The 23878-nt window shown below is 48.0% G+C and overlaps 1 protein-coding gene across 1 annotated transcript in view; it reads right to left on the reverse strand.

The window, feature by feature from the left end:
• The window catches only part of LOC121837053 (cytochrome P450 3A8-like), a 39696-nt gene that overhangs the window by 10082 nt on the left and 5736 nt on the right, over positions 1-23878 (reverse strand). Inside the window, exon 2 of the mRNA XM_042292408.1 lies at positions 7281-7470. Coding sequence (XP_042148342.1) covers positions 7281-7470 — 190 coding nt within the window. The remainder of the gene's footprint in view (positions 1-7280; positions 7471-23878) is intronic.

A 23878-nucleotide genomic window follows, 5' to 3' on the forward strand; every position in this document is an offset into this window, starting at 1 on the left:
AAAATTGTGACATTGAGCCAGTTCATCAAAGTCGCAAAAAATTTAGGCTACGACATTGACGACAGCACTTATTTCCTCCCCGCAGAAATCAAAGAAGTGCAGCGGGAAGTTAAAGAGCCTCCAGGAGATGATAAGATTATAGAAATGGAAGCACTCTCTAGAGCCGAGCCCGACATCCTTGCTCATTTGGCAGGGTTTTTGGTTAAACCTCTGCTCTCCACTGTACAGTCTTGAAGTGTCTGCAAAGGAATGCTCACTCCAGACAAGGCTTCCGAGGAGCATGACACTTGTGCTTATGAAAGACCATGTTCAAGGTGGAAAACACATCACTTCAGCCTGGAAGTCTTCAACTTTGTTTCCTGTTGTGAGGGAGTATTTATAGCGCTCTCAAAAGAAAGAGGACATTTGTCTCTTGAAGAGCCCAATGAAGACCGTGGGACGAATTATTGAGGAAACTGTTCCTGTTCCTCCTGTTGAGCGCAGCGACCATCCAGATCTAATTGGAAGATTGTTGGAGCGTTTTTTCGTGATGCGCCTGCGGATTTACTTGCATTGGCTAAGTCAGCCGGATGAGTCGGATGATGGTTATATGGTAGCAAAACGGTCGTCGGTACCAACCTGCAGTGAGATGGAGCTTTTCGCTTTTGCAGAAATAAATCTTGTTGTATACTGACTTGAGCTATTTGTGTATTTTTCTTGTGACATGACATGTGCCGGTAAACGTAGTATTTAGTATAATAAATTTCTGAACAAGCGCATATATACCGAGCTCTGCAATAAATGTCTCCTAATGGTAGAACAGCTGCTCCATTTAACAACCCGTCGCAAAGTCGCTAGAATGTATAGTATTTTTTTTTTATTATGCGCTACTTCATATCTCAAATAGTACGCATAGGGGTTGCCACTTTAAAGGGATACTCCAACGAAATCTGAAATGTACCCGTCGTGTTCAGAAATCGGTTGAATATGATCCTCAATATCCGTAAATGACAATAGCACATTTGTATTTTGAGCCTGATGGTTGTTTTTATCATTATGAACGGCCCACTCTGGCAAGCGCTCGGAGAGCAGCCAGCGGAGAGCACGTCACATCCGACGCAATCGTGACGTAGTCTGTCTTGCGATGAGCAAAGCTGCGGCGAGGCTGACGTCACCGAAGCGATCGAAGCACGCCAGCGATCGGGCCACCGCAACTAACCGCAAATCTGCTTTTGTGTGAATTTTGAGTGTCGAGTTAATCTTCTATGACGTTGTAGGAGGAGAATAATGACGTCTGAGACAAAAAAAAAAAAAAAAAAAAAAAAAAAAGTCCCGTTGAAAGTGGAGTATACCTCCCTCCCCTTTTATCTTGTGCTGGCCGCAGAGCTGTCGGGATGACGCTAGGTTCAAGGCATGTATAGTTCTAGGCGCGACAGTCATCGTCACTACCTGTCAAGGTTTATAGACGGGCATTACAAACCAGGTGCCATTTGCTAATCGTTTAATATGTTTTAAAATTCCTTTTCGTGTCTTTTTTTAACAAGACATTGGTGTCCGATGTGATACTGCTCCTTTGAACACGTACAGAGCAAAAAATAAGCGCCGAAATTTGGTTGTAGTATCCGTTTAATGCACTCGCTTTAGCAGAAAAAATATGTGGCAATAAAAAAAAAAAAAAAAAAGATGTGAGAAGCTAAAGCCTTGCGCTCGCCTATCATAATGTTTGCCTCGCATCCGCTCAGTTATATATTTATTTATATGAGTAAAAAAACTCCCTGAGATGCGCGTCTGAGTTGGAAAATACAAAACGTAATGGAAGTTGCACGACGAAAGCGTACGTAAGCGCATCTTAGGCCAGAAGTAGCCCACCCGAAATAGAGCACCTGCACGCGATGGAAACAAGATGGAGTCGCCGATGGACATGTCTCCACCCTGCACGGAACCGCGTTTGTCGAGGCACCCCAGAAAGAATCGAAGCCCAATGCCCGATACAGAATCCGATGTCGAGCGTCTTTCGACGCGTTGATTGGACACGAGGCAATGCTGAACGCCGACCGCAGCACTTGTCTCCAATCTGTGTCTTGGTTCCATCTCTGTGATGTGATGACGCGAAAATTTGAATGCACAGGCTTTGAATATTCTAGGTGGTGTTGGCCAAGACAACTACAAATTTCCAGCGTGTTCTTTGAACACGTCACCGAACTTGAATTTCTCAATTGAGATTAAGTTACCGCGATCAGAAGAATTGAGAAGCGACATCGCCGATAAATCTGCATAAGAGGGCTTCACTGAAACGTCACTAATGAAACGTGCTCATTTGCCGACGTTGCACTCTAAGAAAAGATGGAGCGTGACTTTCTCCCTCAAGGGAGCAAATACGCTGCCGCAACCATTGCTCCCCGAGGGGAGCAACGGTAACGGGAGAAACGTTTAATCCCCTACCGTTAGTCCTTCATGGTTGAACCCCCGACTAACTTTTGCACCGTTGCATTTAGGCCGCTGGGACTAAATGTTGCGCCCTTACCTTATTTATTAGTAAGCTGCGCCAGTGCGGCGACTCCGGCAGCAACAATACTCCAATTTCTTTCCTTTTTTTTTTTGGGGGGGGGGGGGGGGGGGGGGGGGCGCGTTTGTTTTGCAGACGCTCGTTGCAAAGAGCAAGCGCCGCATAAATACATACATACATTCAAAATTGGTAGAAATGTTATCGCTGGGGTAGATAATTTCCATTCTCATTACATTCACATATGAACAACGCTTATTTCACATTTGCACTCGTATTTTAAATTTTAACATAGACAATTAATTAGAACACAGATAAACACGTACAACACACAAGCGCCGACACACACGCGGCGACACGCTAATTCAATCATTTTTTTTTTTTTTTTTACAGCGGAGCTACTAAAGGGGCTTTGCAATCATATTTAAGCGTCTACCTTTTTTTGTGGTTTCCACGTCTCTTGGGGTTCGGGCAAGCCATCGGGCACGGAGAGAATAACTTAATAGTGCATCATATTTTAACCGGACGATGCGGAAACCTCCTCCACCGACGAAGGCGACCCGCGGTACCGAAAGCGCGCAAAATGTGACGTATTTGGTCCTGGGCTTACTACTGGTCAAAGCCGCTTAAAGCTTCTTTTTAGTCGAAGCACAAAAATATAAGTGGCGCGAACCGTTTAAATTATTTATAAAAGTAGCTTTTGTTCAGTATTTTAGATCAAATAAGAAACAAATGCAGTTTATAAAGGACGGAAACAAGAAATGCCCCGTCGACATACCCGCCACCAAGCGGCGGAAAAGGCGGCGCATAGTAGAGAGGAGTAGTGGGATCAGGAGCCGACGCGGAAAGGTCCGGGATGTACGCGGTGGTGCTGCGGTTGTATGGACAGGAGGATCCGACCGGCTCCGAGCGTTCCGAAAGCCTTCGGCGCGAGAAGCTTTGTCTTGCGGTTTGGCCGTTTTGCGGTATGGCAGCGCTAAGTGGCTCCCATTGTGAACTGATCTTTACCCCGTGTTTGCTGACGTTTGTGGCCAATGAAGCGTCATGCCGCATTAGTGTTTAATCGCGCAGCAAATTCAATGAGAGCCGCTCTGGCTACCCACTGCATACAGCCTATCCTGAACACTCTTTAGTGGCGCCCTCTTGCGCCGTCGACACGGAGTGCGGCAGCCGTGAGTGCTCGCTGAGCTCACTACTCTTCCTCTAGTTCAAGGCCACTCCAGCAACCAAGGACGTCATGAGGGAGGTTATTTTTTGCTTGTTTTGTAATTTTAATTTCCTTATAACTTTTAAAGTAATGTGAATTTCGAGAAAAGAAAAGTATCATTTTGTTAGTACGTTCAGTGCGCTCAGGTTCGGTGCAAATTAAAACCAGTAAAAAAGTCCTTACAGGGCTCCTTTAAAGCGGTACGGAAACCAAATTCTGGAGCTCATTTCTTTGTTTCAACACGACGCAGGTAGCAGCACAACCACAGAAACATAAATATTGCCCTAGAAAACGCAAGAAAACATATTTTAAAGTGAATTAAACGATAATCAGAAACCACCTGGTAGTTGGTTATGAGGCTTCAATGGAATGTCGTGACGACAACATTCCTCTGAAAGCAGCGCCGCAGCGGTATGTCCGCTCACTGGTATAGATTGCCTAGGCCTGAACGCAATACCGAGGCGCCTTGGTGGAAAGAGCCAAAACGAAGTGAGCCACCTTGGTTTCAGCTCTCGCGCGACGCGCAAACGCGTGCTTCGGTTGTTCTCAGGTTTGGTGCGCGTGCTGGCCCCGCGATCTCTACAGCCCTTGGGTACTTCGACAAAGCGAGATTGTAACGCGTTGACGCCTCCAAGTGGCAAAACTCGTCACTACGGTACGCTTGGTCGTCCGAGGCATGATGACGTCAAGACGTCTGCCGGATCTCCCGAGATGCATCGCGCTCCTCCATGGCTGATTTTGAAGCGCTCGCCAAAATCGCGGCATTTAGAGCATAAAATATAGCCATCTGCTCAAAATACGACCGTGCGATTATTCATTACAGGCTTAGCTGATCATATTGAACTCATTTCTTGATGTTTTCTCTATATTTCAGGTTTCGATTCCGTATCCCTTTAAGGGCTAGGTTCCCCAGGATCGTGTCAAGTATGTCGACACAAACCTACCTGGGCAGCCACCGCCATCTATAAGCGACGGCGGCAAGCACACAACTAGTATGTTTTCTGCCGTCGCTTGTAGATGGCGCCAACCTTTCCAGCTATAATAGAAGAATGGGAATTCATCGTAGGAAACAAGGAGGTTGGAAGCACTAGGAGGGGGCACGTTGCAATATAGGTGAAGCCTGGTCATTAAACGTATAAACGATATTGTGCCCAGCGTGACTGCAGATCTCTCTGGCGATTGGTGCGCGTGACATGTCACGTGCGAGATGGATGATTGATTGTAGGAGGATTCCTTGCAGGCTTGCGCGCGCTCCGTCCGGTAGGTTTTATCAGATCGAAGGCTAGACGAAGGCTAGCTACGGTCACGTGATGTGGTCATGTTGGGCTGATAAGTGAGGAGAGTAAGGAGGAAAATGAGAAAGAGGCGAGGCGTCAAAGGAGCATGGCTTGTAGAGGCTACCCGGCTGACGTCATGCCCTCTCCTCCCCTTCTATTCTCCATCGTAGGAGACAGCGCGAAAAACAGACGACGACGAAGAAGAAGCACACAGTGTATCGAGTACTGCTCCGCTGGTCTTCCTTCATCACGAGAGTGGAGAAGTTGAACGTTCTTTATTGCCGGAAATGAACATTGTGAAGATAACCTATCACAAAATTCCAAAGGTCACGCTTATCGACCGACGTCTAACGCGGCATGGCTAAAATGGTTTCAAGTAAGTCACATCGTCGAGTACTGATAAAAAATCAGGCACGGAAGGTCACACTTCTAAAACATATTTCATAGATTGACCGAAGTAGTCTCTGACCACTCTGGCATCAGTATCTGTATTGCGGACGGCCATGCGGGATTTCCATATACTGTGAAGGCATACAAGCATCACAAGATCGTATGGAACCTTGTTCTCTTTCTGTACAACTAAAAACCTAATACCATACGAATTTAACGGAAGCATTTTCTTCAAAGTGCGTTGCAGGGCGTCTCAAAAGAAAATCCCATCAAAACAGTCTAAAAAGGCGTGTTCTACTGTGTCCGGCTTTTGGCACAGAAAACAGGTTACACTCCACGGTACAAACAGACCCTTGTCTTTTAACCAAGTCTTTACCGGCAAGACTCCAGAATGCAATTTAAAAAAAAAAAGGTGTTAACCGCTGGCGAACAGGCATTTTCTTAACTCACTTGAGAACATTCTGACCAGGACCCATACGATACAAAGATCTATACAGCGGTCCAGGCAGGGTAACGTCAACAAGATCTCTGTACAATCGCTTTCGAGATACCCCGCTCAAGTATTCTAGAGAGAAACGCGTGCACAAAAACTGCATAGCTTGTACCACCTCACGCATATAGCCATTAATGCCTCCACCACAAGCCCACGTAGACGAGACAACAAAACCCGGGAGCACCTTGCGCAAGCGCACTTGACAAAAGGTACGCAGAAAAGAATCGTTCGCATGTCGTAGGAAAAGAAAACGGTTGACAACCTGTCGCAGGAAGAGATCTGCTAACGAAAGCCCTCCAAGGCAGACGCGCCGAAACAGGTTCGCTCGACTCGTCTGATCCCAAGTGGATCCCCATATCAGCACAGCAAACACCCGATGCAATCTCTGTACACGCTAATTAAATCGCCACCCCAAAGAGATACTCATACTGATCATATGAAAGGAGTCGTTTGGTCAGTGGCCATCTTAACTGTGAACGATTTTACAAATATGGTGCTGCTTTCGCACCAATATTGTTTTCCAATAGTGTTTCTAAACTTTCCAAGGAGTGTATCTTTTACTAAGAACTAACAGTACACACAGTAATTATTTGTGACAGTCTATAAAACAGCGTCCCCATAGGTTCCCAGCAGCCATGTTCTCGCTTCCCCGCATAGACTGCCCCACTTTGCGCATGCGCGTCTCCGTGACAACCGCATCGTCTCTTGCGAAAAGAAATAAAAAAAAAATAAAAATAAACAAGTTGTGAATAATACAGAAAAAAAAGACAGACTGAACTTTTTTTGTTTTTGTTTTTGAAGACGTTTTTATTACATGCCACGTGGCTATTTTCATCCGAGTTAAACTAAAACAGAAAATATAAGCACTTTCAAAGTACGTTCCAAAGAATGCAAAGGGGAAGGACGCGACGCCAGGACAACGGTCAAAAGCTGCATGGCCAGTGCATCAACAATGGGAGCGCTCAAGTTAGCGCTGGCTTCACGAAGGGCTGGAACAGAGGCTGCCATCGTTATAAAGTGAGCTCTGACCCGTAAACGTGGCCCCTCCTGCAATTTTTGATGCTACGATCGTCTGTGGATACCTCCCCCTGCGTTCCGAAACAGTAAGTACGTCGCTAACGCTGGCGATCGGCGATGCAGCAGACGCCGCCATCTTGTCCGCGCGTCTTTTGCTCCCGCGCTCTTTCTCCCGCGCGCCTCTCACTGCTCTTGCATCCGCGCTTTTGCACCCGCGGCTGCTTTTTCTCCCACGCCCCTCTTGGTCAGTCCCGGTAAAGTGCAGTTAGTCCTCATCATTTGCGCGCGGTACCTAGCTCGAACCGGAATGTCTCTTCGGGGAGCAAAGGGCAGTTAAGAGGACCAAATGCTGCCGTTAGTCCTTTGAGACCATCCTTTTCCTCAGAGTGTGCTTATATTGAAGGTGATGCTTACCACGGAGAAAAGCCAGGGAACTGATGTAGGGCTCCACCTCAAGGGCTACCTGCGGCCTGTCTATGAATGTGTGCCCCTTTTTGACAAAGATCTGTCGCACCAGGTCCAGATCCGTGACGACCATGCAGGGTTTCTCGGCCATGAAGAACCCGAATACCTTGCCGTACCGGTCGATCCATTGTTGCATCACCTGCGTTAAAGCGAAGCGCTCAGTCTCTTCGTAAAAAAACAACAACAACAACAAAACAACCTCTTCCTGTATATTCTAGGACTAATTGGACACCGCCGTAACGTTATCATAATCACCGGCGGCTCAAGAGACGCAGGGCGTGGCCCAATATGACGCTTCTTGCCATCGTGATTGGCTGCTGAGCGATAATGAGATGCTCGAGACTCGCCACGCCCCGCGTTTCTTCAGCTCTCAGTGACCATAGTCGGCGGGCGAAGCGATATCTAACGCAAGTAACGAGGTATTATAGAGCTTTAATATATCGTTCCGATGCATCCGATAACGATACTCGACACTCCGTCACCGCCTTTGCGCATGCATCGCATCGTTATCGGCTATCGTTATCGGGGATATCGGAGGTATCGAAATGATCTACTTAAACTCTGTACTACCACTTAAATCATAGACCTTTTCGGCCTCCGTCGCATGGGAGATGACATCTTGGAATCACGTGACGCGGCCGCCGCGAGGTGGTCGCTCCAGTGTCCCCTCCGCGTCTTGGCGAAGGCGTTGCATTTGCGTTCTTCGTCGTGTTTCACCGCGTTTCTCGCCTTATTGCAAATCGCCGCCCGATTTTTGCACGTACAACTTAATTGCAGGCCATCATTATGTGCGCGACGACATATGCAGTCAATTTTTTGACAGAGCTTGACTAATTTCACCATCTGCGTACGGGATACCTGTCAGGATGGAGGAGGTACAGGAATCAGCATCAGATTTGGCTCATATTGAGCCCAATCATTTATGACAACTGATGTTTGCAGTGATGGCAGCGGAACATTTGAAATAAGTATAGCGCAATGTATATGTATAATCGCGCATTTAGAATCTTAAGGAATGGGACCAAAATACTACTTAGCAAATGAAGCTATGTTTGTTTGCTTCATTACAAATTTGAAATAGTTGTTTTTCATTATATAGGTTTATAGGATATACAAAATATACAGGTGACGCACGTTTAACTCACATTTTATCTGATGCTTGGCACGTTTAACTCACATCGGGCGATTTGTTGGCTCGTGACATTACACCTAAATATGTTAGACGGTCTTAATCATTTTTGCAATAGAAAGGTTTGCTTGATTTATTCATGAACTTAGAGAAACTGTACACTATGGTCGGTGACATAACAACAGTCATTAAAGGGTGTTAACGTTTTTTTATAACAAAATTTGTTTAAATCATTTGATTTCTTTTAATCACAAAGACCCCTGTGAAATAATTTGTCACAGGAAGCTTGAGAGTGCTTAGGGCTCGCATTATATGATGACGAAAAGAAGCCATCTATATTGAAATCACCCAAGTTTAGCGTTGTGGATTTTAAATCGCATCATTTTCGCATGGAGGTCTGCCATTAAAGTTCATGAAGTCGTGCGTAGCATTCGACTTCAACCAAACCTGCGAGAGATCACTTCCCTCGTACCTTTAAGTTTCCTTGGCAAAGTTTATACAAAGACTAAATTTCAGATTTCAATTGATTGATTTCACTTATCTCATGTGCCAAGCACGTCGCAATAAAATATCAGCAAAACAAATACTGCATTTTATAACACCAACGTTGTGAAATGCTGTTAACAAGTACTTTAACATGGTCCATATATAGGTAAAGGAATTTCCCACCCAACCTAGGACGGACTACCGAAATACCACTTATTTGTTAGAATATCTGAGTACTATAGGAGACATTTCGAGTTCCGAGTTCCTAAAGTTCACAGAAAGTTGGTGTCCGCGAAAATTAGTCAGTGAACATGCGACTTCGGGTGTTTTTCTCGATTTAGGAGGTTTTTAATCAGGTTGTGCACCTGCATTTTTACTATGTATCTAATCATTAGTCTCTTAATTAGTTTATTTTTCTGGAAACTGTGGTGAGTGCGTACTGTCGCAGACGATGGGAACGCTCCTTGCGCATCCTGGTTGTTTCGCCGCCGAGCCTGACCGAAATTAACGACGAACATGACCAGATGCAGCGTAAAGCGTTCGTAAAAAAAGTCCGCGAGTATTATTTGAAACAACTTCGTGGTTCTCGAATTGGCTTAGTACCACAGTTCTTTTAGTTGTGCGCTGAAACGGGCACATTTGTATGACGAAATCAGGCGACAATGACATAACACACCAACACAGCCGAGAGCGCACTGACACCGAAACCAGCCAAATTGAAGCCACCCAATGGCGCCGAGTGCGTCAGCGCCATCTGTCCGTTGGTCGGGTAACTACTAAGATGAAAAGGTCTATACATTTGGGTGTCGGAGGAGCCCAGTTCTCGCTAAACGGTTGTCCTAAAGGCATGAAAGGATGATCACAGTCCGGGACTCGTGCACGCTGTTCGCTCTTTGTTGGGGATGACGAAAATAATCCCTGGAGAAGGGGAAAAAGGGGGACAAAGGACAAACACAAATCTCCGAACACAGCTGGGTTGCCAGGATGCCGCGAACCCTATCAAGGATCAAGTTTCGCCGGGTTAGAGTTTTTCAAACTTGTAACGCAAAGTTATACTTTCATCTCTCCTAGCGACTGATATATGACCGCTCTTTCGTATGAGGGAACACAGCTGGTAAGAAAAGTCTGGGTGATGGTTGTCTTTCGATGGCATTCCTGTTTATTAGCGGCGATGTAGCGATCACGCAACTTTCTAGATTGATTTTTTGTATAGATTGATTTTTTGAGGAATTAAAGCACAGACCTGTGACAAAGTGAGTTCTGCATATTCGGGAAAGCTCATTGGCATCCAAAGCCTTTGTAGAGTCTGATGGGTCAACCATCAGCACCGCACGAACCGACGCCGGTCTTCGATCAGGTTCGAATTTCGTCGAAGTACTCAAGAGAAAACTCGTCCCCTCCCCCGGTCAATGCCTATTCCGACATCAGAACGCACAGCGCTTTGTCATCGCCCAAGAACACCGAGGATCACACGACGCGGATTACGTCAAGCAAAATGGCAGCCTTGTTTTCCACCCAGCCTCATCCGACTTGGGAAAAGGCGTGTTGTGTACTCTGAAACTGGCAAGCCGGAAAAGGGGGGATTGGTACGCTCTACCGGTCAAGACGTGAAACAGAGGAACGAGGATAAGAAACACAGGTTGGGGTTGCGAATATGGCACTGCCAATAGACCATTCCATTTAGCGCTCTCTGGGCGGCACCATTTTGTTTGACAGCAGCGCCCTCTCCATACATCCGGGAAATTCAGCGGGTTCGGCGGGGTAAAACGAGAGAGAGGGCACGGGCCCGACTCCGCTAGCAGACGACAAAACGGGAGGTTGCCATTCTCCATCTTTGGGCCGTAGCGGCGGGCTGTACGGAACATCGAACTCTCACTCGTGGCTGCCGTTGTGAAGTGGTTCGCGTTCTTAGAATAGTTGTGGCTACTCCAAAATCAGCCTATAGCTCCCTGTTGTTCTATTTCGGTAAATGATCAACTAGCATATCTATTTTCTGTTACTGAAATAGCAGTTGAGTCAGCCGGCAGTACTACCTTCAACTACTGCGTATGTTACGGCAGGAGAGCAAGTTTTTATTTATTATTTCAGACTTCCACTCATGGTCGCTAAAGGCCTACACCAGCACGAGCTTTGTATAGTAAAAAAGGTGCAGCAACTGGATTTACTTTTCGCCGGAGACCAGCCAATCTGACACAGTTTTCCCTATTTCTTTTTTATTTGCACGCAGGTAACAGCGCAATTGAACCCTGTTAGTCTTGTTTTATCTAGCATAGTGTTACACGATAACTGGCATACCAAAATATGCGCATCTGCGCTTGAAATTTCCAAAATGACGCGATTTTAAACAGAGTTTGTACGCCAGCCGGATGCCAGGTACTGCCCACTCGGGAGAGCAGACGACATCCGGGTTGAGAGGGAGAGGGCATTTTTTTCTCTCCATTACCCTCTCTGCTATGACCCTAATGGAACGGCTTGCACATGACGTCATTTCCGATGCTCTCCAGAAAAGAGGGGAAGGAGGAGCTCGCCTCTTATCAGGATCCTCCTTTGTGCCTCCCGGATTTGAACAGGCGTCGCGATTCTCCTCCCAGAAGATTATAGAAGATTAACGTGTCACTCAAAATTCTTACAAAAGCAGCATCCTTCTCCTCCTTTTACTTGGTGTTCAAAAGTTAGCCATGTGACGTCAGTGCAAGGAGCCTACACGAACTCAACTCTTTATGTCACGCCGCGGTGGTGGCGCATCGGGCGCACTTCCGGTCTGGGGCGGTGGGCAGAAGTCGCCGTGCGAGACATGTATTCCTGTGTTCTTTGGGAGAAACCAGACAAAAAACCTACGCTCTCGTCAAAATGCTGCGACGGGGGCTGTTCCAAGAGAGTCTGGAAAGGTTTGAAGATCAGTTTTCATGTGTTTCTGCCCCCTCTATTCTTCCGAGAACGTGGATAGTAGCCGTGAAAAGAGCAAACCAGACGTTGTCGAACTACGATTGCTTGTGCGGGCCACACTTTGTAGTCGCCAGATGTATTATTTTATTCCAACATGAACGAGAGAAGACCACCAAGCTGTCGGGACTACCCGCGGGTGCAGTACGTCTTCAAATTCACACGGCCGCCTGATCGTTCGAACTTTCGTCTGATCTTTCAAACTTGTCTGGTTTCCGTCGTCTGCTCGTTCAAACAAAAGCGACCTGTAGACCAAACTTTGACCCGGTGATTGCAAAAAGAAGTAATTGCAGGCCTCAAAAGTCTTAAGTAGGCTCGGTGTAAACAGTAGATACAAGATGTTGATCATTGGTAGCAATGGCCATCACCGACATGTCACGCTTGGTCTGTCCCCGCTTCCGATTTTCAGTATCGACGTCGATCATCGCCGCTGCCTTCTGCACTTTTGCAGCACGAGCGACGTCGCGACCAAAAATAGCTAGAAGAATCTCATAATGGTTTTGGCGTCTCTTTTGCGCCGTTCATGCGAATGAATCGGCGCACGTAAAATTATTTACGCAAAGTTTAGCGGCGTAACGAGCCTTGGTCATTTCGCTCAGGCAATTAAAGTGGTAAGACATGGCAATGAGGACGTAGAATCGACAATTCTAACGCGAAAAAGAGTATGCAGACTCACGCAGACGCCGACAACATGACATTCCAATGGTTTGTTGACGCCGAAAGCGGTGCTTCTTGCCCGCACTCCAATGCGCATGCGTTCGAACTGTCGTCTGCTCTTTCAAACTTGTCTGCTTTTTGTCGTCAGCTGATTCAAACGACAGCGGCCCGTAAACCAAACGTTGACCCGGTATTTGCGATAAGAAGTAAGTACAGGCGTCGAAACATTTTTGAAGGTTGGTTGGGGTAAGTAGGCTAAGTGTAAGCAGCAGATAAAAGATGTTGATCATTGTTACCAGTGGAAATCACCGACTTGTAATGCCCCATTATACTTCCGGTTTTCAATATCGGCGTCCACCATATCAGCTACGGTCCACGTTTTTGCAGCCCGAGCGATGTCGCGACTGAAAATAGCGAGCAGTATCTCATCGTGGGACTCAAGCTTTAGCGCCTAATTTGTGGCGTCAACGTGAAATGAATTGCCGCACATCACATTATTCATGCAAAGTATTGCGGTGTAACGAACCTGATTGATTTTATTGAAGCCGCCAAGTGGTCAGACACTGTTAGGAGGACGCAGAATCAACAATTCCAACGCGAAAAAGAGGATGAGGGCTCACACCGACGCCGACAACAACGCAATTCAATGGTTTGTTTATGGGCGACGGCGAGCTTCTTGCCCACCGCCCACGGCGCATGCACGGCGCCGGTGGCGTCCGCTAGGAGCGCTCCGGTTTGCTCGTAAACATGAGTTGGTTTATAAAATAAGCCAGGTGTGGGCAACATACTTCGAAAAGTGTATCCTAACACAAATACAAAATACTTCGGCAAAAAGGTAATTAATTACAAGCGCAATTAGTTTTGTAAGCATGTATTTAAATACAAATACTACAAAAGGCATTTGATCCTCATTAAATGTCTTCCAGAGGAGATGAGTGCATGGGTTTTATTTAAACATATAACACTCAGTTTAACAAAAAAATTCGTTCCTAGCACAGGATCATCAAAGCTAAAAAAGAGAGAGAAACCATGGGTCACCGGGAGACTGCTCAGGCTCCATCTGATAAAGAAGCGGAAACGTGTGTACGCGCGATCAAGACAGTAACATTATTTTTCAATGCCTCCAAGCACGGACGTTCCGTGTGATGGCGGTACGAAGATGTAAGACATCACACGCGGCATCGGTGCTCGGGGGCATTAAAGAATAATTTTACTGTCTTGAAACACGCAAGAAGAGCAACATAACTGTAAGAGATCTGTGTACATAAGCACGAGTGATAAGTTTATTGTATACACAGTGGGCATATAGGCTCCAATTGGCCGAAGAACGCTTTCAGTACGATGGTGCTCCATAGCGGTCTTGGTGCGACTGGCTGTAATGACCCCTTCGAAGCTATGAAACGCTCCAAAATGGCGTTCACCATGGCAACCGACAGTGATCAGTCAATCAACTTGAGAGATTTTGTCGTCTGCATGTTAATATTTGTTGCTGTCCGGCTAGCATGGTGAGAAGGCAATGGCGCTACTTTCCCAGATCCAGCGACTTTAAGTATTGCAGATGTCGTGGTTAATAACGAAACTATTACCGATGATCAGCGAAAAGCAGAAGCCTTCAATAAATATTTTCAGTAAGTTTTTTTACCTACTGATAATGTAACCTATGTTGTGCAGACGCAATCGCCCCATACCTTTTTATAATATATAATGATTAGTTGAATAATGCTTCTTTACCAGACAACTGGAAAGAGGCACAGGTGGTGCCTGTGCAGAAGAAAGTGCCGAAGAGAGAAATTACAAATTGCAGGACGATTTCACTAACGTTTACATGATGCAAATCACTGGGGCATGTTTTATATTCTAACATCATAAATCAACTTAACTTTCATAATTTTCATATTACACTCGCTGTTATTAGAAAAATTAGAGCTCATAAACCCAGACACTGCCATACTTAAGTGAACGAAAGCATATCTATCATCACGTCGTCAATATGTTATTTTGAATGATGAAACTTCTATTTTTATTGAGGTTACATCGGGCGTTCCGCAAGGCTTTGTTTTGGGACCGTTGCTGTTTTTGATATTTGTTAATGATACTAATGATGGTCTGAATTTGAAAGTACGATTGTTTGCAAATGATTGTGTTGTTTGCACATGTATATCAGTCGATGAGAGTTTCACACGTATGCAGGCTGACCCGTATCAAATAGAGCAATGGTGCAAGATGTGTCAATGTGAAAAATGTGTTCATGTTAGTTTTACCCGCAATGCCAAGACGAAATTTGAAACTTGTTATAAGTTGAATAAGGAAGTTGTACCCAAGAACCAAGCAGTTATATATATAGATCTCACACTATCAGACGACTGCACTTTTGACGATGTTGTAATGAGGGCCAGCCGAGTATTCGGAATCTTGAACCGAAATCTAAAGAAATCCACTAAAACCATTAAGGAGCTCGCCTACCCTAACTGTGTACGACCAGTTTTGGAGCACGCCTCTACCGTCTGGGACCCTTCGCAGCAAAACCATGTTGTTGCACAAGAGCGGGTTAAGAATCGTGCAGCTCAATTTGACCTTACGCGGTTTTTGGGAGTGTCACCAGCATGGTTAAAAAGTTAGGATGGCACTTATTGGCACAACGACAAAAAAATTTGCGCCTGGAGTAACAGGCATTAATAGCTCATCCTATCTATTATTTTCAAATTGCATAATCAAACGAAAAGATCACACACAAAAAAAAACGGTAACTTCGCACCAGGATGAAATTAAGCAAAAATTCGTTTTTTTTTTTTTGTAAAATCAATTAAGGAGTGGAATGCCTTGTATTGTAAAATAGACCTTGATGATGATGATGATGATCTTGCAGCTGTTCCCTTTGTATCGGGCGGTTCCGAACAACGTTCGTACCTAGCCAAAAAAAAAAAAAAATATATATATATATATATATATATATATATATATATATATATATATATATATATATATATATATATATATATATATATATATATATTAAACAAGAAAAAAAAACTCATTTCTTCGCGTTCAATTTGATTTTGTCCTTCGCCACCAGTCCTCCAGTCTGCTTTTCGTTCTTCCGATTACTTTCCAGCTCCGTCCAATCGGCTTCGTGGACGCTGCGGCGCGCGTTTCAACCTCACTTCGAGGGATAGCAGCAGCATCTCTATCTAGAAACGCGTTCAGCGCTGACCCCGTCGCCGGTGATTGGAAGCCGAGTGCTTCCGCCAGCAATTATGCTTATGCTAAGTTAGCTGCGCCATCTGGTGAACTCAGGAAGAAGCTCCTCCGCCATTTTAACGTTGGCTAGAAGCGGAGTTGGTCGGGTCTGCATGCGTATGCGACCGTTCCGTTCGTTGCCGGTAAAATTCTTGTACACTGCTGCGGGCCGTTGTGCAAACAACGCGGAATCACGGGCAGCAAGTGAAGCAAGCTATCTGGCGCGAAATTTGCTTTCTTAGCTGTTAACGAAGCAGACGGAAAGTGTTGAAGAAGCCGTTCGTGAAGTCGCGTCATGCTGGTCGTCCACCGGTCCGAGTGTACGCAGGCACGCTGATGCAGGGTCTTTTAACGGTTCGCGGGGCATTGTGCTTGCAAGGTTACATGGAGCCTTCCTATCCGGATGAATTTACAGGCGGACTAGCAGTTCTTACTGCAATGTAAGGCCACAAAAATAGTTGACGTTTTCTCCGTGCTGGCCGACCTCGCAGCTGAGTTAGATGCTATCGAGAGGCTATTCCCCACTGTTTTCAAAGCAGGTGCACTCACAAGGTCTAGTGGGGAATGGTACGATTCTTCACAAGTTTGTGTTCCACGTTGCACACATGAAAACTACAACTACATCGTATGTTGGGTGGCAGGAGCGATTAGGATGGGATCGCACAGGCCGACGGTCGTGAGACCGATGCGGGAGGCTTAAACTGGGCGTGGAGAGCGTGTTATTGTTTCCTCGGTGTTTTCTTCCCCGGGCTTGGAGAAATAGATGGGTGCCGTGGGCCCTCGCCCACCGTGGGAGGATAGGTCGATCAACGCTCGCGACCGAACCGCGCGATGGAGTTCAAACCGCACCCGGCTGTACTATCGCGGAAAACATGAGCTGAAACGTCCCTTCGTGTTTCTTTTGACTACCTGCCAGTTCTTGAGACAGGAGGCTTGTGCCTGCACGTAAAAATAACTTGCTAACCGGCCGACAAAAAAAAAAAAACAAAAAAAAAAACACAATCAAAGGAGAAAGGCAATGAATGCTAATTAGAATGTGGCATCTGTCATTAGTGAGCCAGCGGTGCGCCCCCGAACCCCTACGAGCCAGCAACTCGTCTGAGCGCGCCACGAAATTCCTGCAGAGCGCCCGCAATGTGGACACACAGTTGTTTTATCAGATCGTCCCCATTTCAGGGTCGGAAGGCGGAAAAAACAGGTGCCGCGCCATCGCACACTGCCCGCTCGGTATTCTCGGATGCCTCAACAGTGCTTCGGCACCGAGGACGCTTGCCAAAATTAAAATGGTGACGCTCTCAGTGTTATCAGACCACCAAGCGAGTTCGCATAAGGTCCAATGTGTGTGCTGCAAATGCTGAAATGTTTTTCTCGTGTTTATTCACACCCTGCGATAATGCCTCCTGGAGCTGCAGGACCACCATGAATAAACAATGAAGAAATACTTTGCAAATACGTTTGGCTCCAATAGCTTGATGGATGATACGAAATGCCGGCTAAATTCATTACAAGGTAATTCGGAATCAGGCAGCCACTATTCCATAGAGAGAGACACGAAGCGACCCTTTTCAACTCTCAATAAGAACTGTTCATTTCAGAACGCAACGTAACGGAGAAGAAAGACGCGCGAAAAGGGGAAAGACGGTACAGGGTGTCGAGTGACCAGAAGCCGCCCCTCCAAGGCACAGCTGTCGCTGTTTACACAGGGGTCCGTGGTCGCCTGCCCGTTCGCGTGCGCGGGTGGCTTGGTGGAATGTTCTCTCTGGGTCATAAATTTCCGGAGCACTCGAAGGGAGAACGTTGGTTCCGAGAAGCACAAGTGCAAGACGGAACGAGTGGGCATGCAGACTCTGGAAGCAACACACACACACAAAATACAACATCATGCAGAAATAATAAATGAAGTCTTAATGCCAAGATAAAAAAGTGCATGAAGGGGGAATGTCAAATCTAACAATAAATCTATTTTATGACAACTATGAGATAAGGCGAGATGAACCTTGTGCAGTCCGTGTTAGGCAATAAACGTTCTTGTAAAAAACAAAAGACACAAAGAAGAAACTACTTTTAGGAGGCGAGGGCGTTATGTCCTTTGACCTTTTTTTATCACTCATTTGTGTTTCACAGAACAAAAACTGCAGGGAAGAACAAAACAAGTGAGCCACTGAGGTCGAAAGCTCCGAGCAAAAAAGCTCGGAAAAAGCCCAAAAACAAAGCCAGTATTTCAATTCTACCCGTGCGTTCCTTGTTTCACCATTCTATATTTTTGTAAGTTTATTGTGATTAAAACTGCCAAGAGTCATGTTTCTGACATGCGAATCCCACCGCCAAGATACGACCGAATGAATTATATAGCTGAGAGACCTGGATCGAGTGGTGCCGACAGTTCGTTACCCCATCTCGTGTGTCTATCTTATCTCTACCTTGTTTCAGATACTTGACATCCTGCTAAAGATTATGTGGGCGACCATCGTATCAGGGTGCAACGGGTACGTTGTCTGACGTTTATATATATATATATATATAGTCAAAGATGGCGTACTGTCGGAGTTACTAATTCGAAGTTTATTACGACGTTTCGAGCGGGGGCCGCTCTTTATATATACTGAGTGTATCAAGAAGCGGCCAGGCTCTTTAAATCGACCGCAAAATTCGGTTTCTTAATCTACCGCGTTCCGATTGGGTACTGCGCTGGCCACAGCTGGTGCATTTTTTTTCTATAAAATTCCTCGGGTAAGCACCCGAGGAAAAAGTAAAAAAGAAAATGGCGTAACTCCTATGCAAACGCAGGGAAGCCACCGGTATTCAAACCATAGGGCGCCCTAACCTCTGCTGCGCTGTCCTCGGGCAACGCAGCAGAGGCTGTTTGCTCTATTTCTCCACGGGGAACGGTGCCGTCGGTCGCGAGAAGTGCTCCGATTGCAAGCCAAGGAGGAAGGAAAAGGAATAAACTTTATTATGGCGAGCCTTAGGTGCTGATGTCTGGGCACCCGCCTGGTGGGGGGTTTCCTCTAGTCCGGGATACCCTGGCCTCTGCCGGCCACTCCAGCCCTCTCCACCAGGCTACGCTGAGAGGGGAGGTCGGGGCTGGTCAGCCGTTCCGCCCACTGCTCGTATGTGGGTTGGGGATTAGGAGTAAGGGATGGGGTTAGCTGACACTCCCATACTAGATGGTATAGGGTGCCAGGGTGGGGGCAGTATTTACAAGAAGCGGGGTCGAGGGTAGGGTACATGGCATGGAGTATTGTGGGGGTAAGAGTTAGTTTGTAGTCGGAAGGTGGTAGCTTCGGCCCTGGATAGTTGCAGGTGGGGTGCTGGATATTGTTGGCGCTCGTGCCTGTAGTGGGCGAGCATATCGGCGTATTTTTGAAGAGGCGTGGGCTTGAGGTTGTCGTGAGCTTGGAAGTCTGCTCCCTCTTGGGAAACGGCCCGGTGTGTCATGGACGCGGGCAGCGGCGTGTGCCGCCTCGTTTCCTTGGAGAGATTCGTGTCCAGGAGACCAGACAATGTGCATTTCTGGAAGCTGCTTCACTTGCTGTGGGATAGCCAATGCTGGTTTGAATATCCGTCCGATGAGGAAGTTGCGGCATGCACCTTCGGAGTCGGTGAGCATAGTTTGATATTCTTCGCCAGTGGTGGCGGCTATGGCGATAGCAACTTCTTCGGCTGTTTCTATGGACGCCGTAAGGGCCGTGACTGCTGTTCGTTCTTTTCCGTTGACGAGTGAAGGGGAAATGGTCGTACTGTGCATGGATGGCTCGGGCTCTTGCTGCTCGTCGTGCCTTGTTGTATGTCGGGTGCATGTTGCGTGGGATTGGTGCCACTTTGATGGATTGTTGTATGGCTAGGGGAATGCGTGTCTTCTGATCTTGCTCTTGTGGGGTCGAATATCCTAGCCGGTGGAGCGTGGCTCTACCCGTGGAGGTGAGCTGGAGGCGTGTATGTTGTGAGATTCGATGCGCTTCGTGAATTTCTTCCCACGTGTTGTGGACGCCTAGTCATAGCAATTTCTCTGTTGACGTTTTGGGGGGCAATCCCAGTGCGGTTTTGTAAGCTTGCCGTATCGCAGTGTTTAGTTGGATACGTTTTATTCATATTTAGAAGGGGTACGACGCGACCGGTTTCATGCCTTGTCGTGAAGGGGAAGGGAATAAGGATGCAGGAATGGGAGAGGGGGTGCGAGGGCGGGAGGGGGAGTGTTTAGTTTAACTTGTTCGGAGGGTTTTAGGGCTAAATACGGAGTACCATATGCTATCCGGCTGATGAGGATGGCTTGTATGAGGCGAAGAGTATCTGTTTCTTGGAGGCCAAATCTTCAGTGAGAGATGCGATGGATGAGGTGCACGAGTTGTGTGAGAGTACGTTGCAGGGGGAGGATTGTTTGGGCACCCGATCCGTCTTGGGGTATGGTGAGCCCCAGAATTCGGAGGTGGGGTACGTTGGCGAGGGGTTGACTATTGATGCTGAGTTCCGGATATGGTATGGAGTTGGCGCGTTGCTTAGGTGTTCGTTTGCATAGTGTAAGTAAGGCGGATTTTTCGGGGGCATATTCCAGCCCCCGTGCTTGCAGGTATTGCTGTGCTACTTGGATGGCAGTTTGGAGGGCGTCTTGTTGGTCACCTATGGAGCCCGTAGGTGTCCAGAGTGTGAGGTCAGCTGAAAGCAAGAATTGCTGGTTTCTTTTTTTCTTTAGTTTGAGCGCTGTCCGTTAGGTGGCGCGTGTCGCCGCCCAATTCAAGGAGTCGCGCGTTTATGTGTCTACTTATTTGAGTGAAAAACATGGAGGCCTTCCGCTTCTCGCGGCGTTCCATGGCTCCACGTAGCAGCCACAAAGGGTTCGGTCTGGTTCGGTTCTCGGCCTCTCGTCCAAATGGGATCAGTCCCATAGCCAGTTGAATGGGTGTTCCGTGCGGTGAATAGCGCCAAGTGCGTGCACAGACGCGGTGAGGATTACCAGGGACTTGAAAGTGGATAACGAATGCTAACAGGTGAGCACGAGCGTTGAACGATCGGAACCGACGTCGCTTAAATCGGTGATGCTTCGCCTCGCCGCTGTCAACCGAAAACGCCGGATCACTTGCGGCGAGCACAGCAAGCAGATGCTCTGTTCAATAAAGACATAATTCCATTTGTCGCTATTTTGTTTCCTTCTTTGAATGTTTTCTGGCCGCGAAGTAAATGCAGCCGGCCTCGCGAAAGCAATCGCGGACAAACCCCCTGGAATGCGCCCCCCCCCCCCCCCCCCCTCCCCTTCCCTCACATCGTCGCCCCTACTGTATTAGGTGCGGTGCCGGTGCTTCGAGGCGCGTTTCGGAGTGCTTTGCGCGCACGGAAGGCAGCGAACGGGCGTACGCATTTGACAATCGTATTTTAGCAAAAAGCAGTCCAGCTCGCTAGGCCTTACTCGTATTGCTCCACTGTCGCTTGCCAGCCGCCATGTTGCTTTTGGGGGTGCTCACTGTGAGCACCTGCTGATTGCGTGCCGTGTGACTGCCCATGGGGTTGTTAGTATAACGAAGGGGGGGTAGCGATATCTGTGACGGCTTCTGACTACCCCAAGTGTAGTACCCTAGGACAACCCTTTTGTTGAGAGTGTACGCCCGTGCCTCGCCCGCGGTTGAGCGTGCCGACGCCGACCTATTCGGGCTACTCCGACGCAGCATCGGTTCACGATTTCTTGCAGGACCCAGACGCTTACATTGCCGCGTTGGGCGCGTCGGATGAAACGGCCCTGATACAGATCGTCCCAATCGCGTTGACGGATGATGCAGCGCGTTGGAGACGACTGCAGAGGCCGTTCCTTTCGATGGCAGATTTCCGGACACGATTTAGAGAGGAATTTCTGCCTCCCGACTATGAGATGCGGATCAGAGATGAGCTAGCCAGCCGTACTCAGCATCCGGACGAGAGCCTCGTAGAATACATCCGCGCTCTCCAGGAGCTCTACTCCAGAGCCGACCCTACAGCGTCAGACGCGGAGAAGGTAGCTACGGTGATCCGCCAGTGTCACCCTAGATTTAAACCCTACTTGCGTGGACGTGATTTCGCTGACCTGGAAGCACTTGCCAGAGAGGCGCGCATCGTTCAGGCGAGCTTGCTCGCCGAGTTGACGTATCGCCCCCCTCCACGTGCAGAGGAATCTCTGGAGCCGGGTTGCGCCTGGACAGGACGAGGCGCGGGAGCTTGCGACGACTCACGTACGCCGTACGTGGCCGTTACAGGACATAGGAGTGGCGCAACTGCTGTGCCCCGCGCCTTAGATCCCTTCGCTTTTGAACAGAGGCGCAGAGCAGCTAACGCGTGCTCTTCCAGGGCGCATCCCCGTAGGGGAGGCGGCGCAGCCGACCACCGCGGAGTCGCGAATCATTACGAGGGTCGCAGGAACTACAATGACCCCGGCGCGACACTGCTTCGCGTGATGGTAGCGGCGGACGCTCAGCACACAATGGCAGGAGACAGGTCAGGTGCTATAAATGCAATCAGCTTGGGCATATCAAGCGTCAGTGCACATGGACGGCAGCTCCCCCCCCCCCCCCCCCCCCCCCCCCCCCCGCCCATGGGTCTCAGGGAAACGGGAGAGGCCGGCGCCACTAATTGGACTTCCCGACTCGCGGTTGCCGGCCGCTGCCGAGGCCCCTCATCAGTCTGCCAACGGGGCTGGAGTTGCGGTCAGCGACAGGTCGGTGTTTGCCCCGTCGGCATGTCGAACTCAGGGCTTGACATCTGAGAAGGGGCCGTACGTGCGCGTCGAGTTCGGTGGTAACATTTACTATGCACTAATTGACACCGGTTCAACTCTTTCCCTAATCGGCGACAGAGTCTACGAAGACTGTCGCCGACGAGCACTTCACGTGCGGGAAGTTTCCACCGCGCTGCGTTTAGCAGCAGGATCGGCTAGGGCACAAAGCGCTATACGCCTTCACCTTAGCCTCGACGGCAGTCGAAGGAGGCAGCGTTTTCTCTATCTGCCAGGCATGCAAATCCCTGTGATCTTAGGACAGGACTTCGTCTGCCGGGAGGGGATTATCATAGACTTGAAGAATAACGGGTACCACTATAATCCGTTGACTCCCCTTATCCCCTTTGCCGTCCCACCGAGTTTTGGTCAGGACACAGAAAGCTCACTCGTCGGATCACGAGAGGAGCAAACATTAGCTGCGCGAGCCGTATCGGGAAACGTTGAAGCGATTGTCGCTTCTTACAACGGGCCGGTAGAACAACGGCGTAGGTTAGCAGACGCCTTGCATCGACACGCAGCTATGTTTACCGAGAGGCCGGGACTTACAAACATTTTACAACACAGAATCGACACAGGAGATGCTAGACCATGGGGTTGTAATCCCAGACCGCTGAGTGCGCACAAGCGAGCTCTCCTAGATAAGGCTCTCGATGAGATGATAGACACAGGGGCCGTGAGGCCGTCACAGAGCCCCTGGGCTTTTCCGGTAGTCTTAGCGCCAAAAAAAGACGGTACCGCTCGCCTCTGCGTTGACTACCGCCGACTTAACGAGATGACACGAAGGGATTCATATCCGTTCCCATCTATTGAGTCCATCATGTACTCGTTGGGTAGCGCGAGGGTTTTCACTACCTTGGATTGTAGCAGAGGTTTTTTGCAGATCCAGGTGGCACCACACGATGTCCAGAAGACGGCGTTCACCTGTCACAGGGGTCTGTTTGAGTTTATCCGCCTTCCGTTCGGATTGTCTAACTCGCCATCGAGTTTCCAACGACTTATGGACATCGTACTGGGGGACGCGAAGCTCAACATGGCATACATGGATGATGTCGTCGTATTTTCAAAGTTATTCGAGGAGCACCTAGCACACCTTGAGATTATCTTAAGCAGAATGAGCAAAGCGGTGTTAACGATTAATCCGAAGAAGGTCCAGCTCACAGCCTCAAGGGTCAACCTCTTGGGTTTCGTCGTAGATGATGGTACCATGAGACCGAACGAGGATAAGTTGAGGGCCATTCTTGATTACCCACCACCGCGCGACGCGAAGAGCCTTCAAAGGTTCCTTGGAATGGTCGGTTTTTATCGGCAGTTCATTCCAGAGTGCGCTGGACTCACACGGCCACTGAACCTGCTGCTCCG

Source organism: Ixodes scapularis, unplaced genomic scaffold (genome assembly GCF_016920785.2).
Source record: "Ixodes scapularis isolate PalLabHiFi unplaced genomic scaffold, ASM1692078v2 PGA_scaffold3__209_contigs__length_174095766, whole genome shotgun sequence".
NCBI classification, from domain to species: Eukaryota; Metazoa; Arthropoda; class Arachnida; order Ixodida; family Ixodidae; genus Ixodes; species Ixodes scapularis.